We start from the raw sequence: 24,455 nt of genomic DNA on the forward strand, positions 1-24,455 counted from the left end.
CATCCCCCTCTCCAGCTTCATATCTGCAAACAACATCTCCTCTAACATCAAAAAAGGCACTTTAGCCGAGCGGTCTAAGGCGAAGTGTTCAGGAATAGCTCGCACTGTGAGCGATCCCCTCTTCGCGGTCTAGAAATAGGCGAGGGTTCGAATCCCTCAGGTGTCATCTTTTGCCACGTCCAACACTGGATGGCAAATTCTTTTTTATATGGACTGTCAAGTTTTTTTGGTTTTTGAAATGCGACATTTTGAAGGGATTGTATTGCTTGTCACTAACATCTGCGTTGTATAGTGTAAAGAAAATTCTTGCCAGTGAATAGACCGATACTCAACTCGCTCATCATGTTGTAACCAATGCCTCATCCTCTACACAGAAAGGGGTCAAGAAAACAAGAAGAAATATCCACATTGTGCCCTGCCCAAACGCCGAAAAAAAAAAAAAAATTCTGCCCATCAAACTTCATATATATATACAGCATGTACAAGGAATGTACTTGTTGCGGCAAGCTCACAACTCGTCTCTATTCAAGTTGGGCAGTCTGAACGCGTACCGTCTGGGTCGCGCAGGCAGACCGACCCAAGCGCGATACAATCTCGACGTCTCTTCCGAGACAATTTGCCAACTAGAATTGTGTTAGTCCATCTCAATGAAGAGCTTTGTGCCACTCGAAGAAGGGGAAAAAAAAGAGAGAAGAGACTTACATCATCTTGGGCGTTCGGATCCAACTCTTGAGCACAATCTTGACGGCCATCATGACGCGGGCAAATTCGTTTCCGACCTGCTCGCCCAGCGTATCTCCGTGGCTCCCACGATTTTGCATCCTGATAAACTCGTCCATGTCCTCGTCCGCCTCGTCGATGAGCGTGTAGAGATCCTCGGGCTTGAAGTCGGGCTTGGACGCCATCTTGTCGCGCATGTCAATCATGGCCCTGAATCGCCCAACGGCCGCCACCGACGAGCTGAGTCTGGCATACGTGTTGAAGAGGGCCACCAGCTCGGTCCTCTTGAGGGGCGGCGGCTTCTGGCCCTCGTTGAACTCAAACAGAATCTTCAAAGCCGTGCCGTAGCCGCTGGTCTGGATCTTGCCCCAGAGACGGCACTTGTCGCAGCCGACGCAGTCCATGACCCGGCTGATGTTGCGGAAGCGATTGCGGAAATCTTCCTTGAGCGAGGGGCCTTCGCCGTTGACAAACATGACGCCCTCGTCAAAGATCTGCGGGACGCTAGCCGCGTGCTTCGTGACGGCCGCAATCTTGTCTCGCGTCTCCTGGTCTTGCAACGGGTCCCCTGTGCAAAAGGTGTACTGCGGTGACAGTACATACGGGCCCAGCTTCGCAATGGCGCGAGTCACGAGAGCGTAGTTGAAGTAGAGGTTGCTGATGCGGTCTGGAAACTTGTGCAGGCGGCTCTCGTAGCAGTCCAAGTTGGGCTGCCATTGCCCCGTGCTCTGGTTCAGGAAGTCCCAGCACAGGTGGACGCTGATGCTGGCGTGCATTCCCGACACCACCCGGTAGAACACGCGCTTCTCCAGACACTCATCGTCCACCTCGTAGCCAGTGTTGGCAACAAAGGGAATGTTTGGGTTGCTCTGCCGCTGCTGTTCCAGTTGAGCCTGGCGGCCAGCGGTGTCCAGGACCTGCTTGAAGTCCAGAGCAGCCGCCTCGGTTGGGCGGTGCGAGACGCCTAGATCGGCCGACTTGGGAAACGAGCTCTTCTTGAAGCAGTTCTCCGAGTAGATGGCGTCCCACACCTGCTTTGCACTTTGACCGCCATAGCCGGTGAAGCGCTCGGGGTTGCGCAACAAGCTGATGTAGTCCCCCTTGGACGTTGCGCCTTCGTCGTCCCAGACGCAGTAGTCTCTGTCGTCACACTCGTCGTCGTATTCAACCACGCAGCTCTCCCCTACATCCTCCCCCAGCTCTCCCTGCAGCGGTCGCTCAGGGTTCTGCCTCTGCTCTTGCTTGCCGGGATGCTTCGCTCGAGGGCCTTCCAGCTTGCTAAGCTCGTGAGCCCTCCATATCTCGGGAATATCTTCTTCGTTGTCCAGCGTCTCGACGGCGCAGGCAATGTTACCGCACATGCCATCTTCGTCGTTCCAGAAGGGGCATTTTTTGTTGAAGAGGTTCAAGCGATAGTGCGAAAAGAAGTCGGTCGTCTGAACGAGTTCGTCTATAGCAGGCTTCACCTTGACATTGAGTCTATCGAGAGTCGCATACGAAACGCATCCATCGTCAATGATGGCGTTTGGGGAGAACTAGATCAACAAAATCTGTCAGCGCAAAGCATTCTTCCAAAGGGGAAACGAGGCCAAGGTTGGGTTGACGTACAGTGCATGTACTTGACGAGCTTGAGCATGCGCCCGGCGTCGCCCATAGGGAAAACACGGAGAGAAAGAACAATTTGCTCGCCGACTTCATCTTGGACCCGGTGGTAGAGAGTCGTTGTGATATAGGTGTTGGGTTGGTTGGGTTAATGCTTGGCCACAAGGGTCGTCATCGCTTGATGGAGCGACGATCCGAGGTGGCAGGATGCGAGTTACGCTCTTGCGAATTGCCGGAGGCTCTGACAGCTGACGCGATGCAAACTGATGAACAAGTATCCAACAATGCGATACAGGTAAGGTATCGTAGCAAGGAACAAGCAAGAAAGAGTGAGAGGCAAAGTCTGAAGAAAGCGCTGGCGCTGCTGGTCGGTTGATAGCGAAAGTGACAAAGAGGCTATCGACAAGCCACGACAAGTGAAGGCAGATGCAACTCGGAGCCACAACTGCCGAGCTCAAAAGTCTTGCGGCAAGCAGTGGGGATAACCCAAATCTTTATATAGAAACAGATCCGATATAATCAGAAGAAAAAGGGCAAAGAAAGAAAAGACAAGCAAAAAAAGCCAAATGGCAACAGACGACTTTGCAAGAGCAAGTTCAAGTTCCTGTTGCTGACATATCATGAGATGTTTCCTCAATGCGGAAAGATGCCACGCTGGCGATCCGGAACATCTGCTTATGTACCACGGAGGTTTAAAAATGGGGAGTTGTCTCGCAGCCCTGGCAAAAACAAAAATAGGCGTCTGGTCTTGTTTTGCGCTTGCACGGAGCATGGACCGTACCAGGTACCGGCGCCAAACAGGCTCTTTTCTAGCGGGTGGCGGCGGGGGAGAATAGAGTGGAAGAACTGGGAGAACAAGGACCGTGCCTTAGGGGTGTTTTGTTCACTGTGGAAATAGAGACGCAGCGGCCAATAATGGGCTTCTGATTCAGCGCATTTCTCGTGGTGGTTCGACGCCACCAACGCGAAGGTGGACAGTTGGACTGGTTCAGGGACAGCTGAAATGTGTCCGTTAAGGGCGAAAGGGCAAAAAGTGAGAGCATTTCTATACGAGAACTGCCTCTGGTTGTCGTACATCAACTATAATTAAACAACACAAGCATTGCTGCCATTGGAACAGCAGAGAGACAAGTCTCATAGTGAGGCCATGCATCATCATAGAATCAGCCCACCAGACCAGCCCGAGATGCCACCTACTTGTCTAGACGGCCTTCCGCTTTGAGAGACACCACCTACCTTGCTGGTGATGGTTCGTATTTCGTATCAAGTATGCTTTCTACAATTGCGGCTGGCTACCTACATTGCCTGGGTTGTGTTGCAACTGGGCTGACAAGTACCTACCTATTCGGCATAAAGGGGGGGCTTCTACGGAAGGCTAATCTGGTGTTTCTTAAACATGGAGTAATACGAAGTAATGAGTGAATCACCTCTCCATGCGTCAAGACGGGATTGACGTGGTTCATGGTGTGACAATACCTTAACAGGCTGCGTTTGATATCCAAACTTGAGATGACTAGAAGCAAGACCAGGTACCTACCAAGCCTCTTTGACGGCGTCTTTCTACTACGACCTACCTAGTAGTCACTGTCGCATCATCCTCCATAACAGATCCAACATGCTCTCTCAAACGGCCATCACTGATGCAACAGGGCGCGGCTTGAGTATTTGCTGATTCGGTAAGCTATGCATTGTATAGAAGGCGGTAATCGACATCTCTCCAGACGAGCCATCAATAACAATGCTATTTCCGTGTATATACGTGCCTAGACCATGATTCGATTCTTCCCTCAACTACACATACACAAGGCTAACCAATCGCCTGATGCGTCCTTCTTGTAGCGCCCAGCCATCCTCCAAAGTGCCAACTCTGGAACTCACAGAGATGCGCGCCAGCTCATGGGACAGCTGCTTGCATTCTTGACAGATGCACCGAGGCGTTGCCGCCACTCCTCGGATTCAAAGCCTACTGTATCCCATGCACGGCCAGCCATTAGCCATTCGAGGCCGAACGATGGCGCATGAGGTAGGGTCGCAAGGCAGCGCCCGTTCGTCTCGCAGACGTCTTAACCCAACATCATTCTAGTATGCAGATCGTGAAAATCGTAATAGGACGCTAAACAAAGAGGCTCTTCATGCAGCATGAGAGTGGGCGCGGCAAGAAGACGGTCGCGACATCGTACACAACTGAGCGCAGGAGCTCGTGGGACGGGGCGCTCACTGAGGCGGCTGGTAGTTGAGAGGTCGCCTGTTTCGACTTGTTAGAGGATGCCTGTGCTTCGGTCAACATGGGATGGCAAGACTCACTTGAAAAGGAGGATATGTGGCTCCGGCTCATGGACCTCGTAGTGCTCCCAGCCAAGACTCTAAAAACAAGAAGATCTGGTGTCAGCAATGTCGCATGTTCCCTTCTCCCTTGCCATGAACAGCGGGGGATCTGCGTTGGAAGAAGAAGAATCAAGGGCTGCCCCTCACCTGTGTCATGCCCATGGCCCTCCACTCGTCCTCCCACAGAAGCTTCAGGGTGCCCTTGGCGGAATCGTGGTATTCTTTCGGAATCGCTTTGAGCATCATCTTAGGTAACTGGACATGGCGGTATTCGAATTCGTCGTCGCTGTATCTGTTGGCCGGTCGGTTAGCGATCCAGCTCCCAATAGCATGCTTTCCCAATGCGCCCGTGTTTGGCTATCCGTCCCCCTCTCTCCCTTTGCCACTTGCAGCCGTAGCCCAATGGTCGCTTTCATCAGATCAACAAGAGATGCAGAATCTAGGACTCACCTCTCCGAGTATCGGATGGCGTCCACAAATTCTTCCAGCCGGGCTCGTTCCGCTTCGGTCAGGGGACGCGGAGTCTTGTTCCGCCGGCTCATGTCGATATCCATTTTACTGGCTGAGTGACGGTATCTAGAGTTCTCTTGGCTTGCCTAGCACGAGTCGTCCACCGCGTAGCGCGATCGTAATGGTAAACAACCGGGGGATTCTTTGCAAGAAAGGCTGCTCTAGATTCGTCCAATCGCTGTCGACTTCGTTTGCGGCTTCGAGCTGATGAAATGTTTCGAATCCAAGATCTGCCTGGGATTGTATGAAAATGAGGACAAGAGCTGTTTGGCGGTGAAGGTCGAGAGGTCGCTGCAAGAAAGAGGTACAGCGAGGGTTCGATCAAGGCACGCGAGAAGCTTCTGGCGGATCGAATCGAAACGGCGGAATCGCGTGGTGCGTGAGTCACGAGCGACGATGGCGACGGAAGGTGCGATAGTCGAGAAGGCGCGAGACTGGATCAAAGCTGAAGCAGGCAAGCAGGCAGGCAGATAATAGACAGGTAAAGACCGGCACGAGACCTTGAGGTTTTGGCGGGCGGGTTTGCAGGAGGAAGAATCGGGGTGCGGTGGGATCAATAAATACTAGGTAGGTTAGAGGTACGGATAGACGATCGTCGAATCAACAAGCCCCGAAAATCAACCCCTGGTCGGCGCCACTAAAGGTGCCAGCCAGCTCCGTGGCCGGTGCAGGGGGGGGGCAAGTCAACTGACGGGATACTACCTCATATCGAAATCTGACCGCCGCTTCACGTCTCTTTTCATTCTTTTCCATGCTTTTCCACACAAGAGCATATCGTATGGTAACGTGTGCTTGGGGCCAGATGAAGATGAAAAGGGTCCAATATAATAGTATTGTAATTGGTAATTGTAGTGATTCAAGGTTCGCCATGGTTGTAATGGCCCACCGCAGCAGGTGCCCTGAGGTACCTCTCCACATTGCACAGGTGTCGAGATACCACAGAGAATGCAGAGCGACCGGACCAAACTCCCGAGGTCCTTGGCCAATGTGAAGCTGGAAAGTGAATCAGAACATTGTCTATTTATTAATCGTATTCTTGGACAGTTTCAGTGCAGGAAGCTCTGATGGAGACGCACGACCTCGTCTTGCCGTTGTCGATTTTCTGCGTGTTCCTGCAGACGCCTACCTAGATCCTTGCTCCGGTTCTTCAGCCGGGATATCCCCTGATGCTGTCTTGAACCCTTGATGCATGTGTCTATACCAACGTCATCAGTCTACAACCTTCGGTAGTGTCTCAATACAATACCTGGAATTGATGAGGATCCTTGGATCGCAATATGATTTGGGCCTGCATTTGGGCCTTAGAGTTGCTTCGAATTCCTTCCGTCTAGCTAACCAAGATATGTGGCACATTCGATGCATGCCTTACCCTTGCTTGCTCCTGTCCTAAGCAAAGATGCAGATATCTGCCGCCTTACCAACAATTCTTAAATGCTAAAACAAACACGCTGCTATAACCCAAAAAGTGACCTTGATTGACGCCTCGAAGCAGTCGAAACAGCTCCTGAGGAGAGCGGCACGTGGCTTACGACATTGCCTATCTTTACCTTGACGCCGGGCACTGGAATCTTCCACGTCTCGACAGACTCAAACTCTCCATCTCGAAACACTTCCAGAGCTTTGTTGGACTCTTCATCCACTGGGAGGTCAAGCGCCCATCCAATAGAGATGTGAAATGCCTCATCAGCCGAGCCCTCTTCGCCTCCCTTGCTCTGATACAGAATGGGCTGGTCAAACCTCTGAGCCACGGCATTGCATGCGTTCAGCAGCCTCATGAGCTCCGGATTCGACAGCGTCCCACCGCTTTTCAACATTGACGAGCTCGCTACCTGGAGGATAAGAAACGTGCGGTTCGAGTCAGGCGAGTTATACCACAACAGCCTCCTGGGACTAACGGAGAACTGGGATACGCCGCTGGCATGCAGCTCAGACGAGATCTGGTCGAGAAACCGGTCTTTGTTAGAGGTGCTTAGCGAAAGGGGCCGTGACAAACTGATGTGGAGAGGCAGCGGCGCCCCCAAGTCACTCGTCAGGAAGCTGTGCAGCTTAGCTCGGCTGCCAATGGCCTCGTTGACGCTGCATACCAGTCGAGCCAGCTTCTCGTGCTGGTCAGCCAGCGGATGCCCTAGATAGCAGCAAAGGGCAGCGTTAGCCTTGCGTCATCCGGGCTCCGAGCAAAAAGCACTCGTCTTGGGCGACTCATTCAACTCACACTCCACATAAACATGGCTGGGCCAGTTGCCCACGACATGAGGAGTCAGTCTCTTGCGCCCGTGGTGCAGCGCGGGATCGTCCACGACGCTGTGGCGGACGGTGGACGCATACAGGTCGTGGAATGCTGGGGGGAGAGGTGGCAGGTCGGACTCGCGGCCTGACGGAGGGCTCGGGGCCTTTGGCCGGGCTCCGGAGCCGTGCGGCGAGGCTTTGCGCCGTTTGGCCGGCGGCGCTGATGGCGCGCTGTCGTCTTCACTGTCGGAATGCGATGATGCTGATGATGAGGAGGAGGAGTAGTCGACAAGAGCCATTGAAGTGAGGAGACTTGTCTTTTGAACGGATATATCACTGTTCCTTAATTGCAATGCGAATGAAAAGCAACAAATAGCGGAAGAAATGGAATAAGAAGCCTTGCAATCACGCTTTGCTCTTTCACCTCCCTATGGTGGGATTATTCCCAGATGCAGTCATTGATCGGATCGTCTCAAACGCGATCCTTGTGCGGATTATTGCATTACATAAGCAACTTGCTCCCCCTCCCCCCTATTCGCGTCTGCCATGCTTGACACTTGCTCATAAAGCTGTTATGTGAGGCAAACTCCCTGGCGCAGTATAGATGCATCGTATCAATTGCTCCTCTTGATGAACTAGTAGGGTTCAGTTTGTCATTGTGATGGGGGCTACACGGGTCTACTGCCAGCTCGACTGTGACAGAACGCCATGGCACAGGAATAGCGCATACCTCGCCTTACCTACCGTATCTCCGGTGGCTTGAAAGGTTATCTTACCTTCTTTCTGAAGAGCCCGGCCAAAGGGTCCAAGCCAAATAAAAGCTTCTGCGAATGGAGGCGTCCGTTACGGGTCGGGTTAAGTCAGCCGGTCAAGCCATCAAGCCATTACACCATTATGATTGAAGCATACGGTTCTTTGGCTGTTGCACAGAAGGCTGCAAAGCACAACCAAAACTTGATAGAATCTTATAGAACCTAGGGAGCCTTGCATAAAGTCTACATAGAAGACAAGAAAAAGTGACAACATGACTTTGCCATGGGGTCTTTGCGTTGAGGGAGGCACAAGAAAGCTCATTGCTGAAATGAACCTCGTAAACCATCCACTCAAACCCAGAGGAGAAATTCAAGGCTGTCGACAGCTTTGACATGCCAAGCCACCACTCACAGCAACAAGGCGTTGCTGTTTTGCCCAAATCTGACCCCTTGAGCTAGGTGGGATGCCTCTGCCTCTCCTTCTCTGGAATAACCTACCACAAGCCCACCCCAGAGGGCTGTAAAGACGGAGACGTTTGAAGCCACATTCTTCCTGATCCTGCTCCTCGCCCTGAACCTTCGATGCATAGAGTTTCTCTCTTTCGCACGGTACTATTACATACTATTCATGCCCGTACAGCATATCAAACATACAGTGCCGGATGGACAGCCGGGTCTCCTATCCACGGTCCATTGCGGCTAAGGGGGTTCTTATTAACCTTCAACCACCCATTTGGTTCACTTTCACACTCAACTTCACCTTCATCTCTTCTGGCGAGATCCCACAAAGATTTAGGCTTACACAGCGGAGGCTACTCATTATCTAGAGTTTGATGCTGAAACGCCATAGCCGACAATCTGCATTATCCTACAGTTGATACACTTCCACTTACAACGAAGCCTCAGACTAATCCTCCTCAATAAGAGGCTCCGACCCTTGAAGCACAAGTATAAAGAGACGAGTTTCCCCCCAGTCCTTTACATTACCTCTCCCCATTATCAACATAAAAGCATTCTCGTCGTCCCAGCCAAGTTCCTGCAGTCCACGCAAACAACCATTTGCACGGACTTGCCAGCTGCTCTGCTCCCTTCGCCCACGACGACAGCAACGAGAGAAGACGAGGACCGTCGTGACAAGTGGTAAGTTGTGCATGTCCATTTCCGATCAAGTTGTGTGTTTCTTTTTCTACCTATATCAAGTCAACTGGTATTCGTACCGCTCGCGACTTCTTCATCTGCATGCCTCGTCCTTTCCAATTTTATAGATAAACTTAGATACCTATTCGTCTCATCTATCTTTCTGCTATCGTAACCTCATCTTTGCTTCTTCTTCATCTTCTTCTTCATCATCACCATCATCTTAATCTCTGCTAGCATCGTTTCACCCATCAGCTTCCGGATTCCACTAACATTGGGCCTCTCAGAAACGTCACCGGCCTCCTCCATACTTCTTGGCCATCTTCGCCAAGACACACGGCACTCTCTCCCCTGCCCACCTGTGCTCACGGCCCCTCCCAGGCCATACAGACCCCGTCTCGCCGTCTCCGTGGCTTCACTCGGAGACACCATGCCTTACTTCCCGGTGGTCATCATGGCCGACGACGCCGCCTCCTTCGCCCCTGACGGGCGCCGCCTCGGGTACTCGAGCAACCTCGATACCATCGACCGCCTGGACACGAGCGGCCCCAACGGCATGCCCATGTTCCACCACGGCGGGCCCTTTGACGCCGTCCTGCCCAGCCGCAACTTTGACCCGCGGACCTCGCCCATGTTCGCGCTGTCGGGCTCCCTCGCTGAGGCCCTGCGGGCGACTCCCCAGGAGTACATCCAGGACTGCCTCGAGCAGGGCATCCCCCTCCAGGGCACCGCCACCATCCCTTCCGGCCAGCTGGACTATGAGGGCAACCGGATGGAATACGAGGAGGGCTCCAACCTCGTGCGGGACTCGGACTCCATCGCCGTCTCGTACCAGCAGCAGCATCACCAGCAGCAGCAGCAGTACAGGCAGTGGGACTGCGGCTCCGTCGTAATAACCCGCCCCTACACGCCGCTGTGTGTGCGCATCAAGAATCGCTTACGCCGGTACAGAAACAACGTCGGCGCGATGCTCAAGCTCAAGAGCCGCTCCACTACTACCCTGTCGAGCAGCGCGACGTGAAGGGCAAAGGGCGGGCGACGGAGGACTATGAGGAGATTGAGATGCAGTCGATGCTGCCAAACCGCAGAGGCGCTCGCAAGCGGCCAAGATTTCCTCCCAATGCCCGCGCTTCGCGACATGCGAGCTCCTCCTCGGGCGGCCGTGCTTTCACGTACGATGATGCCTCTTGGAATTCTCAGCACCGAGGCCCGAACTCGCGGCAATCTGGATGAAAACTTGTTCCGAGGGCAAAAAGTGGATGCTGTCTTGTTATTGCCTGAATATTGGTTTCTTTGGTTTTGATTATTGAGTAGCAAATACCGACCGGCGCACGGTTAGAATGGAATGGATTAATGGGAGATACCCCGGGTGGTAATGATTGGAGTTTATGGATGGGCTGCTTGAGATATTTGATTCTGAGATAGTCGGTTATTCTTCATTACAATAACTGCAATACGAAAGATTGTTGCGAATAATTGTCAGAGACTGCCTGTGAACATTTGCGACATGTCGTACCCATGAGTGAGTGATATGGTTCCATCCTGCCAACTACCAACAGATTTGCCGAACAGCAATATCATGCCTATGTATGTAGTATATGCAAATATATCTCCTGACTTGGGGTTGCCCATTTTAGAAATACGAAAGCCCGCCCCATCCCAGCACCGCTTCCAGATCCTCCCTCATCTCCGTCACGCCATCATACCCGCCCCTCGTCGCAACCTCAGCCCTCTTTGCGGCGCCGAGCTCGTTCCACCGCGTCAGGACGGTACCGTCGACAATTGCCCTTCCCGTGGCGGCCGTTTCGACGCCCACGGTGCGGGACATGCCGCCTCCGCCCTCGGGCGTGCGGTGCGCCCTCGCGTGGAGGCCGCCGTGGGGCACGAGGGCCGGGAGGAGCTGGTTCGTGACGGAGAGGAGGCGGCGGTAGGCGGATTCGGGGAGGGGCGTGAGGGCGGCTATTGAGCCTGAGGGGGATGCGAGGAGGAGGATATGTGGCTGTGTGGAGGAGGAGGAGGAGGAGTCTTGGGATGATTGGGATGCGGGAAGGGTGCGCGGGAGGAGGAGGGTTGAGGTTGGGGGGTTGGGGGTCACGCTGAAGGTTGTCCTGTGGAGGAGGAGGTGGCCTTGGAGAGATTTGGGGTCTGGGATGGAATTGAGTCAGTATTACTAGTTGTTCACCCCGTAGCCGATGTGGAAAGAATGAAAACGGGATAGCCCAGAAGAGGAGAAGGACTTACGCTCGGGATTGAATTCGAGAACATGCATATCGCCGTCCGCGTCCACAGCCACCATTGACAAGTCCTCGCCGTCTGGCAGAAAGTCGGCGACCAGCAGCGGCAGCGATCCGCTGCTCTTTCCGAGCACCTTGAACGTGTACGGCTCCTCCGTGTACCCGGCGAACCACAAGCCCTTGAAAGCGTCCGCAATCAGACACAGGCCCGTGCCTGGCAGTTCCCGCACAGACGATACGTGGCAGCTCATGTCGAGGAAGGCCACGGGCAGCAGCGAGCCGTCTTCCTTCAGGCCTCGCACCATGCACTTCTGGCCTTGCGCCACCAGCATCAGCCCCTGAGTGCCAATCTCGGACAGGGCCGTCACGCCGCCCCGGGGGATGTCCTCCTTGGCCAGCAGCTTGAGCCGCTTGTTCGTCTCCGGCTTGCCCGGCTCGGGGATGACGGTCACGATGTCGTATACTTGCACGCGGCCTCGCGTGGGGAGGTCTTCGCCTCTGGACAAGGCGGTGCCCACTGCCAGGAGCATTCTCCGCTCCTTTGTCTCCTCCGACACTTCGAGATGCAGCGTTTTCATGCACTCGATGGACTCGCCGGCTTCCATGTCGATCGAGTGAATCACCGTCCATGTGATGGGGTTGATGAGCTTCAAAGCGCCCCTGACCGCCGTAGGCGGGAGAGGAACAGACTCGCGGGCCCATTCTTTGTGGTAGTCGTCGTCCTTTGGCAGCTCAAAGTTCTCAGTGACCGCACAGCCCGCGATATATGTCTCAGTGGGGTGGTGGTAAGCAACGTGGCGGACATCGAAGCCCAGTGGAACCTTCTTGACCGAGATGCCCAGCTCTGTGAAGTTAGTCTTGCTCGGCAGCTGTGTGACTCTGGCTATGCCTTCAGAGTCCGCGTAGATGAACCCCCTGTCGCACCCTTCGGTGTGGAACGTGCTCATGCCCCGAACGCCATGGCCTTGCAGGCCAACCACCCTCGGGACGCTTCTGCTGCTCTTGATGACGAAAGCTGGTGAAGGGCCAGGAAGGAATACAGAGCTGTAGCCGCCCACGTTCGCGCAGATCCTCAGAGGGACATAACGCGGCGGCTGCGCGGTGTCGTCCGACGGATCCTCCACAGCGCTCTTGGCCAGCACAGCATTCGGCGACTTCTTGAAGAACAGTGTGTCGGAGAGCGTGTGAGCGGTTTCGTTGGCTGGCAGGCGGATGGGCTCATAAATGGTAAGGTCATTGGTGGAGTGTCGCAACTGAGAGAGGTTTTGCTGTTAGCTGGCAGTCAACAATCAGCTGGCGAGCAAAGTGATCCTTACTATCAGGTATGGCGACGCGTGAACGGCATCTCCAAGGTCTGCCACGACAATCTCAGTCAGCGTTTCGCGGGTAGCACCTCTTCTGGCCGCATAGCCAGCTGAGAGATGGGGAGGAATGGATGAGAGTCCCTCGGCGACATAGACAGCCTTTGAGAGGTCCGGAAGCGCGAATATCTGTCGTTGTTAGCCCCTTATACCATCAATTCGTTGGTCCAGCCATTTGAGAGACGACGCTGCTTACATGCAAGGCTCCTGTTGAGTTGAGCAAGAACATCATGACTGCCTCGCTTGTCTGCTTAGTTGAGTCGCTGTAGCTTGACTGGAAGATGCCCTTGGTGTCCTTGTACAAGCATCCCGCAACCCATTTAGTTGACGTAAGACTGCTGTCCGTTTTCTCCATCTCTTCAATCTCGTTATTGCTGTCGATCTGTGCGAGAAAAACGCTACCGTCGTCGCGGACGATGAACAGATACGGGTCAACGATGCTTGCACTCACAGCCCGGGGCTCAGCCCCCGTCTCCTCATCCAGCATGGGTAGAATCTGGATCAAGTTAAGATCTGGCAATCAATCAGCGTCTGGTTCTCTCACAGCAGGCCGCAGCAAAACTGACCTCCGTTGTAACACCGCACTTCCGACTTGAGCACTTGGATAACCACCATCTGCTTTCCCATTGTGCCAGCTTCCACGGTAAAGCCAGCGGCCGGCTCAAACTCTGTCTCTTTCAACGTCTCAAATCCTGCTGCCGTGAGGGCATACACGTCAGAGGTTTCGTAGCCATCTAGATCAACCTTGGCGACAATCATGAACTTGTCATGCTGAATCGGTGTATCATAGTCGCCGGCCACCCCGGCGTTCGCGCCGAGAGACTTGGGAACTGGCTTCTTGACGCACATTGTCCAGAATCCTCTGGCCTCTGGAAACTCGAACCGACCAATGACTCGGGGCTGAATCTCCCGGTTGATGATCGCGAGAGAGCCGGCCTCTCCCCGTCCGACTGCACAAGCAAGCTGCAGATCAGCTCTGACGCCCCTGTTCAGAGTAGCCTCCTCGCTGTCAGGCGGAAAGGCGGCTTGTCCGCACGTAACGTCTTGTATCGGCGCAATGCTGAGTAGTACGTCGTGTATCCGAAAGGTCAAATCTCCAGACTTGGCCGGACCCCCGTTCGGCAATTGTTGAGGCTTGGTTGCGACAGAATCATCTCCGTAAAGGTCGTCGTCTTCCTCGTCATCTTCGAGGTCGAGCTCATCCACTTCCAGAGCCAGATCCGGGTCTATGAGCCGGGACTTCTTGCGCTTCTCCTGAGTTTGCCTTCTCGACCATCCTAACACGACGGAATCGCTGGTTTCGCTCCCGACGAACAATGTGTTCTTACCCAGCCTGGAGACACATGTAGCTCTGCTCTTGAGTACATTGCCACCGCAGTCTGCGCCCACGAGCCTGACGCTGAGGCCCGATACCGTTCGTCCATCAATCTTGAAGGATATTATGCCCAGCCGGCCGTCATTCAGGATCAAGAGCAGCTCGCCATTTTCGATGGCAAGTACCTCAATGGCACAGTTCTCAAGGCGCAGTTTCAGGTCGGATTGATCCGTCAGGCTAAAGGATGTGGCCAGCTTGGCCATGGGATTGACGGCCACGCCATTTGACTTTCCAGATTGGTCAACATGGATCAACTCGTTCTGTCCGACTAGCAAGGCGCCGCCGACGGGAGCGGGCAGGGCAATGACCCTGTAAAGATCATGTGGCAGGCCAGTCACCGATAGGATGGTCGTTGACGCTCTCTGCTGCAGGTCCAGAGTGAAGACCTTGTACGATAGGTGATCCCTGGCGCCCAGAGAGGCAGCGGGCGCCTGGCTGGATGACAAGACACCAAACGTGGGCTCGCGATACTCATGCAGAAAGGTGAGGTGCACGGGGTGAAGCAGGCTCGGGTCTAGGAGGGGCAGACGCAAGACAAATGACGGGGTATATGCTGCTTCTACATTGTCGCTATCTCCGTTGACCGCTGCCGCCTGCTCCTTGACCGGCCGAGGCCCGTCCAGGTCCTCGTCCCAGTCCTCCATCTCCAGGTCTTCTTCGGAGCGCCTGAAGGGCAGGATGGCGAGGTTTCGGGTGCCGAACTTCAAGGCGGCGCATCTACTGCCGGGGTCGGCCTCGAGGTGGTTCACATACTCCCCAAACACCTCCTCCCACGGCGCACCCTGGAGCTCTTCCTTTTCGTAGTAGTGAATGGAGATGGTCTCGAGCTCGTTCTTCCTCGGGTCCCATTCGGCCATACACAGCTTGGCTGCCTTGTACGCAATCAGCAGAACCTCGCCTCCTGACGCAGTCCTGCTGGTTCTCAGCCTCGCCAGCCCGATGACCGTTCCCGCGAGCGGGATCTCCGTGATCAGCACGAGCTTGGTGTTGTTTGTCCGCTCGGTTCGCACAAGCATGGTCTCGCCGCCGAGAAAGGAGGACTCGAGGCCATCGTCGTCGTTAACCTGACGGTCAAAGCGCGTCTCGGACTCTGACGGCTGGCCGGGCTGGAATTCGGGATCGAGGTCGGCAGAGACGGTCTTGACGGTGAAGATCTGGAGCAGCGAGCCCTTTGCGACGACGACATTGTTGGCGGTTGCAGAGGTCAGCGGCAGGCTCAGGCATTGGGTGACGGCCGTGGGAGCCGCGAGCTCAGTGTAGACCTGCATAGCTGCAAGGGCATCTCCTCCGCCGTCTCACGAGCGCAATTGGGCTGTTGCGGCTGTCGATGGAGAAGATCGAGGGTTGAGGCGTCGCGCAACAAATTCGTCTGAGAGGTGGGCTGAATTGAATGTTTTGGCTGGAGAAGCTGCAGAAGAGGTCGGCAGTGGGTTTAGCGGCCTTGATAGCGGATCAACGCGCTGCCGTGTGCCGGGACCTTAGCACAGCTGAGAAGCTCTCCAGGTACCATCAATCAGACCAAGACCTCAGGCACCTCGGAACATTTGAATCCCCAAGATGAGATTGCATCTCGCTTCTCGTCTCGAGTACCTGATCAAAGGCACAGCTCAGGAAGACTGCCCATGTCTCTGATATACGGGTTTTCTTAGACCGCCGTCTGCAGTTGCTCGTGCAGGAAACAAGGGAGGTCCCCCAAAGCCCAGAATTCAGGCACCGACTCAAAGCGAGTCAAGTTGTACCCGACTGAAGCTCCAGCGCAGGGAATGTACCCTGAACGCTGAGGTGAGACAGCTGGTGATGCCGCCATTGCGTCACAATCCAGACAAAGAACAACAAATCGCCACGCGTTTCACACGAGACAAGGCCAGCTTGGACTTGTCACAAACAGCCGAGTGGCTTCAGAAGAACAGCAATCGCTCACCCAGATCACTTGTGTCCAGCTAGAGGGGAAACATACAGCGTAAACACCGACAAATATCACAGTCATGGCCTCGGGCTACCTCCAAGCCGGCCTCATCTGGCTGGCTTACGCAGTCGCCGTCCTGCTGTGTCTCGGCGCTGCAATAGTCACCACCTTCACATGGCAGACGCCCATCGACCGCTCGGCCATGGTGAGCATCGTCGCCATCGTCAGCCTAACGTCTCTGCTCGCGACCGTCTTGCTTCTGCCGGTCGACATCGCCCTCGTCTCGTCCACTGCGTCCTCGGCTCTAGGCGCCAAAAAGGACTGGGCCACGCCCAAGCGAGTCGCGGATATTCTCTTCACGCTCAAGGTCGTCTACTACTCGCTCTACAGCTGGGATGCCCTGCTTTGCCTCATTGTCATCCCCTTTGCGTACTTTTGGTATGAGGAGTACGACGAGGTCGCCTTCGAGGAGGAGGGTCGCACGTGGAAGAACCGCTTCTGGGCCGCCACCAAGTACACGCTCTTCTTCGTTGCTCTCACCATTGTGCTCTTCCTCTTGGGATTCTTCGTCCCTGCAGCCGGCGGCAGCAAGGGCCACTGGGACCTGGACTACTACAAGTCATTACTGTCCCAGAACCATGGCGAGAAGGCGCTTACCTTCGCCGTGGGTCTCTTGATGACTCTCGGGACGTTTCTCTACGTGCTCTACACCAGTGCCGGGCTTGCTCTCATGCCCATCTCTTTGATCAAATCGGCCCCCCCTATTTCGGCTCCTCAGCTGTCGGCAACGACAGCTTCTCAGCTCGAACAAAACCGGGAGCGTCAACGCCAGCTAGAGCTGCGCAATGCCGGCCGTGAAGAGGGCATGTCCCGGAAGGACAGGAGAGAGCTGGATGCTCTCATCAGAGAGGAGCAAACGCTGGTTCGGCGCGAACGCCTTGCTGCCGAGGCGCAGGGTGAGGGTAGGAGCCGAGTATATCAAGTTTGGCTCAAGATATGCGCACTCGTCAGACCAGTCAAGATGCTGGGCGGGATCCTGCTGGTGCTCTTTGCCATCATCATCTGGGTGTCCATGTTCATCACCGGCATCGACAAGGCCAAGCACTCGGTCTGCAAGCAGCGTTGCGGATACATCCTCGGCCAGGTCCATGTTTTCCAGCCGATGAACTGGATCTTTGTCAAGGCTGCCAAAGCCTTCCCCGTCGACTACATCCTGATGGCTTTCCTGGTCCTTGTTCTGTTCAGCAGCTCCATCTCCGGTATTGCCGCAGTTGGCATCCGCTTCCTCTGGATCCGAATCTTCCAGATCCGCAGAGGCAGGACAGCTCCGCAGGCTCTTCTCATCGCGACAGTCATGCTGTTGCTCATCACACTGGCCATTAACTACGCAGTCGCCATGTTCGTGGCTCCGCAGTACTCCTTCTACGGTACCCAGACTTTCTGCACAAACGAGCCTGCGTATCCCGGCGCCCAGCCCGACTGCAGAAATCACCCCGAGTTGATCCTCCCTTGCTCCGACGCCCTCAAGTACAAACACGCCAAGGACGTGTGTACGCCATCCATGATGTCCACTCTGCTCAACCGTATCACCATCACGTGGCCGCTGTTTGGAGTGATTGATTTCTGGGCGCAGTACGTGTTCATGGGTATCTTCCTTGTTGTCTTTGTTACCGCGCTGGTGCGAACCCCCAAGGTCGACCTCGCCGAGATGGATGAGTTTGCCGAGGCGGATGAGGAAGAAAGCCTTTTGGCCTCGACCAGTCGCCGCATGGGGGCCACCTGGCAAGACGTGAGGGGACAGCCTGGCAGGGATTCGAGGAATGGAAATGGACCTCGGTTGGTTCGAGGCTCACGATCGCAAGGTAACTAGCTTTTACCGCACAGCTAGTAGCTTTCTTTATCATTTTCTTTTGTTGAGGGAAAAGAGTTGGTAAATGGCTTGACAATACTTCAGATTGTTCTTTGGAAGGGTAGGAAGGGAATCGAGCTTCGGGTGATGGCATGACATGGCATGGATTGGGAGTCTGGAGTCATTATTGGAGCGTGCGTTATATCAAATCCACTCGAAATAGGTAATAAGAGCGGCCGACTCACAGCGCTGGATTTATGATGCACAACTGGAATCGTTGGGAGTACACACTTCGGTAGTTTACTCTTGTTTTTCTGCTTTCCTTTCTGCCTTTCTGTCTTTCGTTACCCCGGGTATATCAAGCACCTATCGCAACCTTCTGTTGTTTGTCCTTCTTCCTCGCCCTCGTGAACTGCACAGCCTTGTGACTCCTATCGTCAAACGCAGCCGCCGGTCCTACATGCATCTCCCTCCAGCACCTTGTGCAATAAGGATCGTCATCGCAACCCAGACACTGCAGCGTAGCATCGTCGAGACAGACGGTGCACCAGCCGTCAATGTCGTCATCCGTGTAATCCGTTTTGCTGGTGAGTCTCCTGACGGGCTTGTCCCCGGCAGAGGGCCTGCTGCTGGGGACAGAAGGGAGCGAGAAAGAAGCGTCCTCTTCCTCGGCGGCTGCGGGGGCGCGTAGAGCAGCTATACGAGCGGTGATGTCGTCTATGGCATCGGCTTTGGCGGCGGTGGTGGTGCTTGGGCGGCGGGGTGAGAAGGACGAGAGGTCATCGAGGTTTGGGGGCAGCGAGGGGAGGGCGAGATCCACGTCTCCGTCTTCTTGCGTGTCTTGATCTGGCTCCTGATCTCTGTTCTTCTGCGCAGAAGCAGTTTCATTGTCGTCGTCGTCTTTCGAACTCTGTCGGGCTGCGTCGATGGCCGCTTCATCTTGAAACTGCGCGATGACGTCGCTTACCTGGGCCTGCATCTGCTCGCCATCTGAATCGTCCGAATCCCCAGCCCTATCGTCTTCCTGATTTCCTCCGGCATTATCGTCGTCCTTTGGCACGGCTCGCGAGAGTTCCTCTAGGAGCGCCCTGACCTGCTCGTCGCTTGGCTCCTCCTGCGCGGGGGTCGTCTCATCGGGGTTGACATCGCCTAGGAGCTCCTCCAGCGTCTGGTCGTCTGTCGAGAATATCCGATCAACGTCTTCATCATTCTCCAGCTTTTCTGATTCTTCTGCATACGCCACATCTTTTGCCTCAGCTGTATTCGAGCGTGACGGTGATGGTGACGATGCTTGGGGAGCTGTCGTCGTCGCAGTGGGAGCTTTCTTTCGCCTGTCTGGTGAGGCTGCGCTTCCATCGTCTGCAGCCCGCAGCGACTTTAGCCGAGCAGCCAGGGCATCTTCCCTCGTAGCTGGCTTTGTCCTCTCAATCACATCTACACTGAGCCTGTAATCCGCCGTTTTAGACTTTTGAAATCGGACATCTCAGGGATGATACGCCCAGCCATCCGTTGAACGTACTGTATCGGAGCTGCGGCTCGACCCGGCGATGCGCCTGAGCTCGAGCCCCGCAAGGCCTGCAGCCGTTCCAGCAGCGACTTGTCTATGTCTTCGGGCATTGCTCGAATGGGCAGCTAGTGTGATAGTAATATCTTATGTTGTGTTTCTTTGGAACAGGAAATCGCCGAGTTTCCCTCGTCAAACTTCACAACAGAAACGTTTTGCGAGCGAATTCATGTGAGGGTCATCGTTCTTGGTGGGAAAAGCACATGCATGTTGCTCGTCAAAAGTCACGCGCGCCAAACGGCGCAACAGCTTTACTTAAGCAAAGCCTTTCATATGCCTTATCCATCTCATAAACATCTCCCAGCGATCAAGAACTCGAATGCCATTCTCATCACCATCGTCGACCTCGAGTAGGTATTTCTTCTTCCCATTTCTATCTAACCTTTTTGACGAATTTCAGAAAGCTCAGCTATAGGAAGTCCCGAGTCATATTAGGAGAACCAAATCTCGCTTGATACGCACCAAAAGCGTATCCAAGCGGAAAAAGGGCCCAATCAGGCGCGTATCGGTCAGGTAGCTGAAAAAACGCCTATCAGAAAGCCTGCCACACACACACGATGCTTCGGACAGCAGACATGACCCCAATAAGCGTCACTGTCGCATATTACTCCATCCTACCAAAGGATCACTAATGCAATGTGATCAGACGTATGTACGAGCAAACCAACAAATCCCCATCGCCCGAATCAGCCGGCTTTAAGCTTATTGGCATGAAATCCGGTTAAAGGTGGCGGCCGTCACTCCAGTCCGATGATATCATCTCGCCACCTTCTGTATCTGTGCCCGAGACTGCATCACCACCGTTCTAGAACACCTTCTCCAATGCATAGCCTCGTCTAGCCGCAGGGATACTTTGTTCACCGTCTCGCAGAAACTGTACTTGTACGCCCTGATGGCGAGCAAAGAGCACTGCCACTGTTGAATGTAGCCACATTACGATTAAACTATCCGCACGAGCCGCCATTGATCACACCCGAAGCCGTGCAGCTTTCCCGCGTGATCCAAGAGAGCCCTGTAAGAAGCTCGAGAGACGAGATAGCCCAAGTCCAAGTATCACTGCCCAACCGACCAAAACTTCAACCCATACGTCTCTATTATAGCCCATGTATCGTATAATTTGACAAAAGAAAGAAAAGCAACAAACGCCAATCCCATATCGTCCGCCCCCTTTTGTAGCATCAAAACAGTATGGTATCAATCATACAAGCGCAAAAGCATAAATCCATACAGACGTAGCCATGCATGGTAAAAGAAGTAATGAAAAGTTCCCCAATCTCACTGAAGCAACGTAGCGATGGAAAGAAGAAAAGTCGCCAAAAGCAAACTTTCAGCAACTTATGCGAGAAAGACGGCGACGAGTACGGCAGCAACGGCAGGCCAGAAACCCATCAGCTGAACAATGTTCCTCAGGCCAGCAGCGCTCGAATCTTGCCCGTCGGCGGTCGTGCCATTGGGAAGACTACCGTTGATGAGGATGGTCCTGGTTCCGTTGACGTCGGCAACGTTGACAATGCTCTTGTTGAGCGCGTCGTAGCTGCCGTTTCCAATGAGGCTGTCGTAGTACGCAGTGTTGTTGTTATCGTCGCAACCGCAGACATCATACGTGCCGCATCCGCAGAGAACGTCTCGCGTCTCATTGCGACGGCTGGACTCGTTGTAGTAGTGGTATGGATGGTGGTAGGGGTACATGTACGCGCCGTACAGCCAGACGCCGGGCCAGAACGCGAGGGCGGCACCTCCGAGGATGGCAAATGGCAGGATGCCCGAGGGGCTCCGGCCGCCGGCGCGGTAGGGAGTCGCCGCACCACCAGCATAATATCGGCCACCGCCGAAAGATGGCTTCGGGCCGCTGCCTCCAACTGATGTGCCGCCGGCGTTGGAGTTGGGGGCTCGGTTTCCACTGTGGGCACGGTTAGACTTCTGGCGCAAAGGGCATGATGGAGATGGTTGGGTAGGACGCAGAAGGTATGAAGAGCCCATCCCAGGAATGCACATACGAGCTTCCACCTCTGCTGCCGCTGCTGCCACCGCTGCTGCCACCTCTGCTCCCTCCACTTCCTCCACTGCTGCCGCCAGAGCTGCCGCCAGAGCTGCCTCCAGAGCTGCCTCCTCTGCTGCCGCCGCCTCCGCCGCCTCCTCTTCCTCCTCCACCTCCGCCGCCCTTGCGCTTGAACAGATCGTGCTCCTCGGACTGCGCGACGCCTTCAACCCTCACCACATGTCGAGGGCCATCGATGGCGCTGGCGGACGCAGTGGTCATCAAAGTGACCAGAAGAAGGGCGAAGTCGATTCTCATGGTGATTGATGATGGTGATGCTGGTCTAGAGTGCCAAAAAGCTCAATTATGAGATGTTGGAAAGCTGAAGAGATGAAGCAAGTGGCCAAGATTTGCCTCCAGAGAGAATCGCGACTTTTATAAGCACCGACCGAGATGGCACAAGACTAGAAAAGAGAGCAGGCGCGATATACATACTTATACGCCCCTGCCAACCTTGGTACTTGCTGTAATACAGGCCAAAGAGCCCTTCTTTCCCTGTTTGGGTCCTTTCTGGAAGAAGAATGGGTCAGCTGTTAGTGCGAAGCGGCTGGATGGCGGTACCCCATACTACTTGTATGTACACCGATTTGTTTGCTCCACGGCAGGTCGCACCAAGTACAAGGGCATTTAAGATCTTCCCTTATGCCTGGAGCGGATCCCTAAGGTACGTGCGCCAAGGTCGAATTACAGCCACAACTGGCGTTCCCATAGTCCCTTATTATTCCAAATGAAGATGGAGGTGATTGAATGACTTGATTTGGGATTACTATCAGCCTAGCTTTGCTCTGCCTTACGTCTTGTCTGCTTCGGTTTCGCCTCCCAGGTCGCCAACGGGTCCAGTAAGCGGAACAAACCAAGCGTGTATTACCCGACTGCGAGATAGGTATGGGGGCAAGGGGGTCTCCGCGGGTCACGCCGCCACGTTGCGAGCCATTGCCATCGATACCGGGCTGCGGGATAACAACACAGTGAGTCGAATTCCTAGTACTGTTGCTTAGGGCAGCCAGCATTGTCTTGGTTTGCTGACACTGAATGGCTTTCATCTTTGAATTACAGTACCGAGATCCTGTACTCCCTGGCTTCAGGACACCTGTGAGAAGCGGCCACGCCTCCAAGGCAATGCCGCGATCAGCACTCTTGCCGCTGATGCCATTGAATTCCATAGCTGATACCTAACTTACCTACCTACCGAGCCTCTACCCCAGTGAGCGACGTGCAAGAGGCGGTCAAGTGGCGCTGACCGTCTCGACTGACAAGCGGCTTTGCGCCTGAGGAGCGGCGTAAAACAGCACGGTTTCCTAAAGCAGAGCGCTGCTTTCTTTGTATTTGTGGGAGAGTAAAAACGGGCCCGTGCGCACTTACATTAGCTTCACAGCACCCTGCGTCATGGCATGCTGTGTATTAGTATGTGGTTATTTTGTCTCGACTGTTAACCTTGTTGATCCTTCTTCTTGTTCAGCTCCTTGTTCTTTATATCAGATTGTCTCATCGACTCTCTTGTTATAATATCTACATACTAGTAGGTTTTATAAGTTATTGGCGTCGCCGCGCATCACTGACAACCCGGAATGCCAAGTCCACACCGGATGGTGAATTTAAGGTTAAATCTAGACGAGTGGTTGAGTGGGTTCGCGAGATCGAGATGAGTCGCATGCCAGGGTCCAGGGAAAGCTTTTACTTGGCAGAAGACGCGAGAGAATGGCAAAAAATTCGGACTACCCTTCTCAAGGTTCTGTTTCCAGTGTTTCGCTTGACTTGACTCAACCATGCCCACCTCGCTCTACGTCTGATATGCCCTGTTTACGCCAACTGCCCACCTGGTGCATACGAATACTAAAGTCTTGCACGTCATATATCACACTCATTCTCGACTCCAGTACCATCTATCCGACAAGCGAGTAATTCAAGGGTTAGGCACAACCAATAGCAAAGTTTTCTATACGCCATTATCATCGCGTTTGTGTTTTTTTCTCAGCTGCTTCGTGAGATGCCTCCAGCTCTGCGCAACATACAGCGACAAGATGGCTGCTGGATATGTAGCGCAGGCTACAAAGAACGTAAGAGCCATTGCATATGAGCATCAGCGAGATCCCATACGTAACAGGAACTGTATGGCAAAATGCATTGGTTCGGCCTAAGGGCAAGACAGCCAACAAACGGTACTTCGGGCAGTCCTGTGGCTCGATATGCAGACGGCGCATCTACTCGATTTGGGGCGCTTATACGCGGCGGCTGATGTCCAATAAACACAAGAATTCATGAGGACCAAATGTTGTCAATTCAAGCCTCAATTGGCATCTCTATGGTTTCAGGTATACAACTGAGAGGCTGGGCTCTAGGCTCTTTGGAATCGCGGCGACATGTACACGCCGAGGCGTGGATGCTTTCTTTGTGCACACCAGGCAAATATCCTCACATCGTAGGCCATTATTCACCAGCTGCTGTAGCCATTTCCGGTAACAAGTTCCCGTGGCCATTGTATCATGAAGAATCAAGTCCACTCCTGCCATCCACAGGAGCATCGCGAGATCAGGTAGGTAGGCTTCGATTATCTGAGAGGACCCAGATGACGTTATCCAAAGTCGCACGGCCACATATCAGTATCTCGTTCACCAGGGTGAATCCACGCAAACCACTTCAATGAGCTGATACAATCGACAATACTAGAGCTGGTTGCCATTATCGATAACATGTGGTGAAATCTCACATTTGGCTGAGATTCCGCGATAAATTCAGAAGAATCGCGCTAAAAGCTAGCTGCATGAGCTCAGTGCAGCTTTTGGGTGGAAACACGTGCACGCAGTGAACAGTGAACGCCACTAGCAGGACCAGTAGGATAGCGGCCATTGGATGAGT

The 24,455-nt window shown here is 54.1% G+C and overlaps 9 protein-coding genes across 9 annotated transcripts; 2 read left to right on the top strand and 7 right to left on the bottom strand.

Annotated features, from left to right (window-relative positions):
- Positions 1–429: 429 nt before the first annotated feature.
- Positions 430–2,418, bottom strand: TRIREDRAFT_123577 (uncharacterized protein; the record flags this gene model as incomplete). The annotated part of the gene is made up of 3 exons (XM_006968493.1): positions 430–623; positions 703–2,255; positions 2,329–2,418. 3 exons carry the CDS (start codon positions 2,416–2,418, stop codon positions 509–511), a joined length of 1,758 nt encoding a protein of 585 aa, XP_006968555.1. The 3' UTR covers positions 430–508.
- A 2,204-nt stretch (positions 2,419–4,622) lies between these two features.
- Positions 4,623–5,201, bottom strand: TRIREDRAFT_68110 (uncharacterized protein; the record flags this gene model as incomplete). The annotated part of the gene is made up of 3 exons (XM_006968494.1): positions 4,623–4,685; positions 4,795–4,939; positions 5,098–5,201. The coding sequence occupies 3 exons, from the start codon at positions 5,199–5,201 to the stop codon at positions 4,623–4,625; spliced, it is 312 nt and encodes a 103-aa protein (XP_006968556.1).
- Positions 5,202–6,608: 1,407 nt separating this feature from the next.
- On the bottom strand, positions 6,609–7,682 carry TRIREDRAFT_68058 (uncharacterized protein; the record flags this gene model as incomplete). Its single annotated transcript, XM_006968495.1, has 2 exons — positions 6,609–7,282; positions 7,370–7,682. The coding sequence occupies 2 exons, from the start codon at positions 7,680–7,682 to the stop codon at positions 6,609–6,611; spliced, it is 987 nt and encodes a 328-aa protein (XP_006968557.1).
- A 2,020-nt stretch (positions 7,683–9,702) lies between these two features.
- Positions 9,703–10,505, top strand: TRIREDRAFT_111000 (uncharacterized protein; the record flags this gene model as incomplete). The annotated part of the gene is made up of 2 exons (XM_006968436.1): positions 9,703–10,191; positions 10,224–10,505. 2 exons carry the CDS (start codon positions 9,703–9,705, stop codon positions 10,503–10,505), a joined length of 771 nt encoding a protein of 256 aa, XP_006968498.1.
- A 400-nt stretch (positions 10,506–10,905) lies between these two features.
- On the bottom strand, positions 10,906–15,510 carry TRIREDRAFT_81291 (uncharacterized protein; the record flags this gene model as incomplete). Its single annotated transcript, XM_006968496.1, has 5 exons — positions 10,906–11,417; positions 11,514–12,759; positions 12,823–12,996; positions 13,064–13,380; positions 13,434–15,510. The coding sequence occupies 5 exons, from the start codon at positions 15,508–15,510 to the stop codon at positions 10,906–10,908; spliced, it is 4,326 nt and encodes a 1,441-aa protein (XP_006968558.1).
- A 717-nt stretch (positions 15,511–16,227) lies between these two features.
- TRIREDRAFT_23152 (uncharacterized protein) lies at positions 16,228–18,018 on the top strand (the record flags this gene model as incomplete). Its single annotated transcript, XM_006968363.1, has 1 exon — positions 16,228–18,018. The coding sequence occupies one exon, from the start codon at positions 16,228–16,230 to the stop codon at positions 18,016–18,018; it is 1,791 nt and encodes a 596-aa protein (XP_006968425.1).
- Positions 18,019–18,355: 337 nt separating this feature from the next.
- Positions 18,356–19,614, bottom strand: TRIREDRAFT_5446 (uncharacterized protein; the record flags this gene model as incomplete). The annotated part of the gene is made up of 2 exons (XM_006968357.1): positions 18,356–19,442; positions 19,517–19,614. 2 exons carry the CDS (start codon positions 19,612–19,614, stop codon positions 18,356–18,358), a joined length of 1,185 nt encoding a protein of 394 aa, XP_006968419.1.
- Positions 19,615–20,896: 1,282 nt separating this feature from the next.
- On the bottom strand, positions 20,897–21,857 carry TRIREDRAFT_81296 (uncharacterized protein; the record flags this gene model as incomplete). Its single annotated transcript, XM_006968497.1, has 2 exons — positions 20,897–21,450; positions 21,569–21,857. 2 exons carry the CDS (start codon positions 21,855–21,857, stop codon positions 20,897–20,899), a joined length of 843 nt encoding a protein of 280 aa, XP_006968559.1.
- A 177-nt stretch (positions 21,858–22,034) lies between these two features.
- TRIREDRAFT_111005 (uncharacterized protein) lies at positions 22,035–22,987 on the bottom strand (the record flags this gene model as incomplete). The annotated part of the gene is made up of 4 exons (XM_006968498.1): positions 22,035–22,109; positions 22,454–22,742; positions 22,781–22,867; positions 22,962–22,987. The coding sequence occupies 4 exons, from the start codon at positions 22,985–22,987 to the stop codon at positions 22,035–22,037; spliced, it is 477 nt and encodes a 158-aa protein (XP_006968560.1).
- Positions 22,988–24,455: the final 1,468 nt, after the last annotated feature.

Source organism: Trichoderma reesei, assembly GCF_000167675.1.
Source record: "Trichoderma reesei QM6a unplaced genomic scaffold TRIREscaffold_23, whole genome shotgun sequence".
Lineage (NCBI taxonomy): Eukaryota > Fungi > Ascomycota > Sordariomycetes > Hypocreales > Hypocreaceae > Trichoderma > Trichoderma reesei.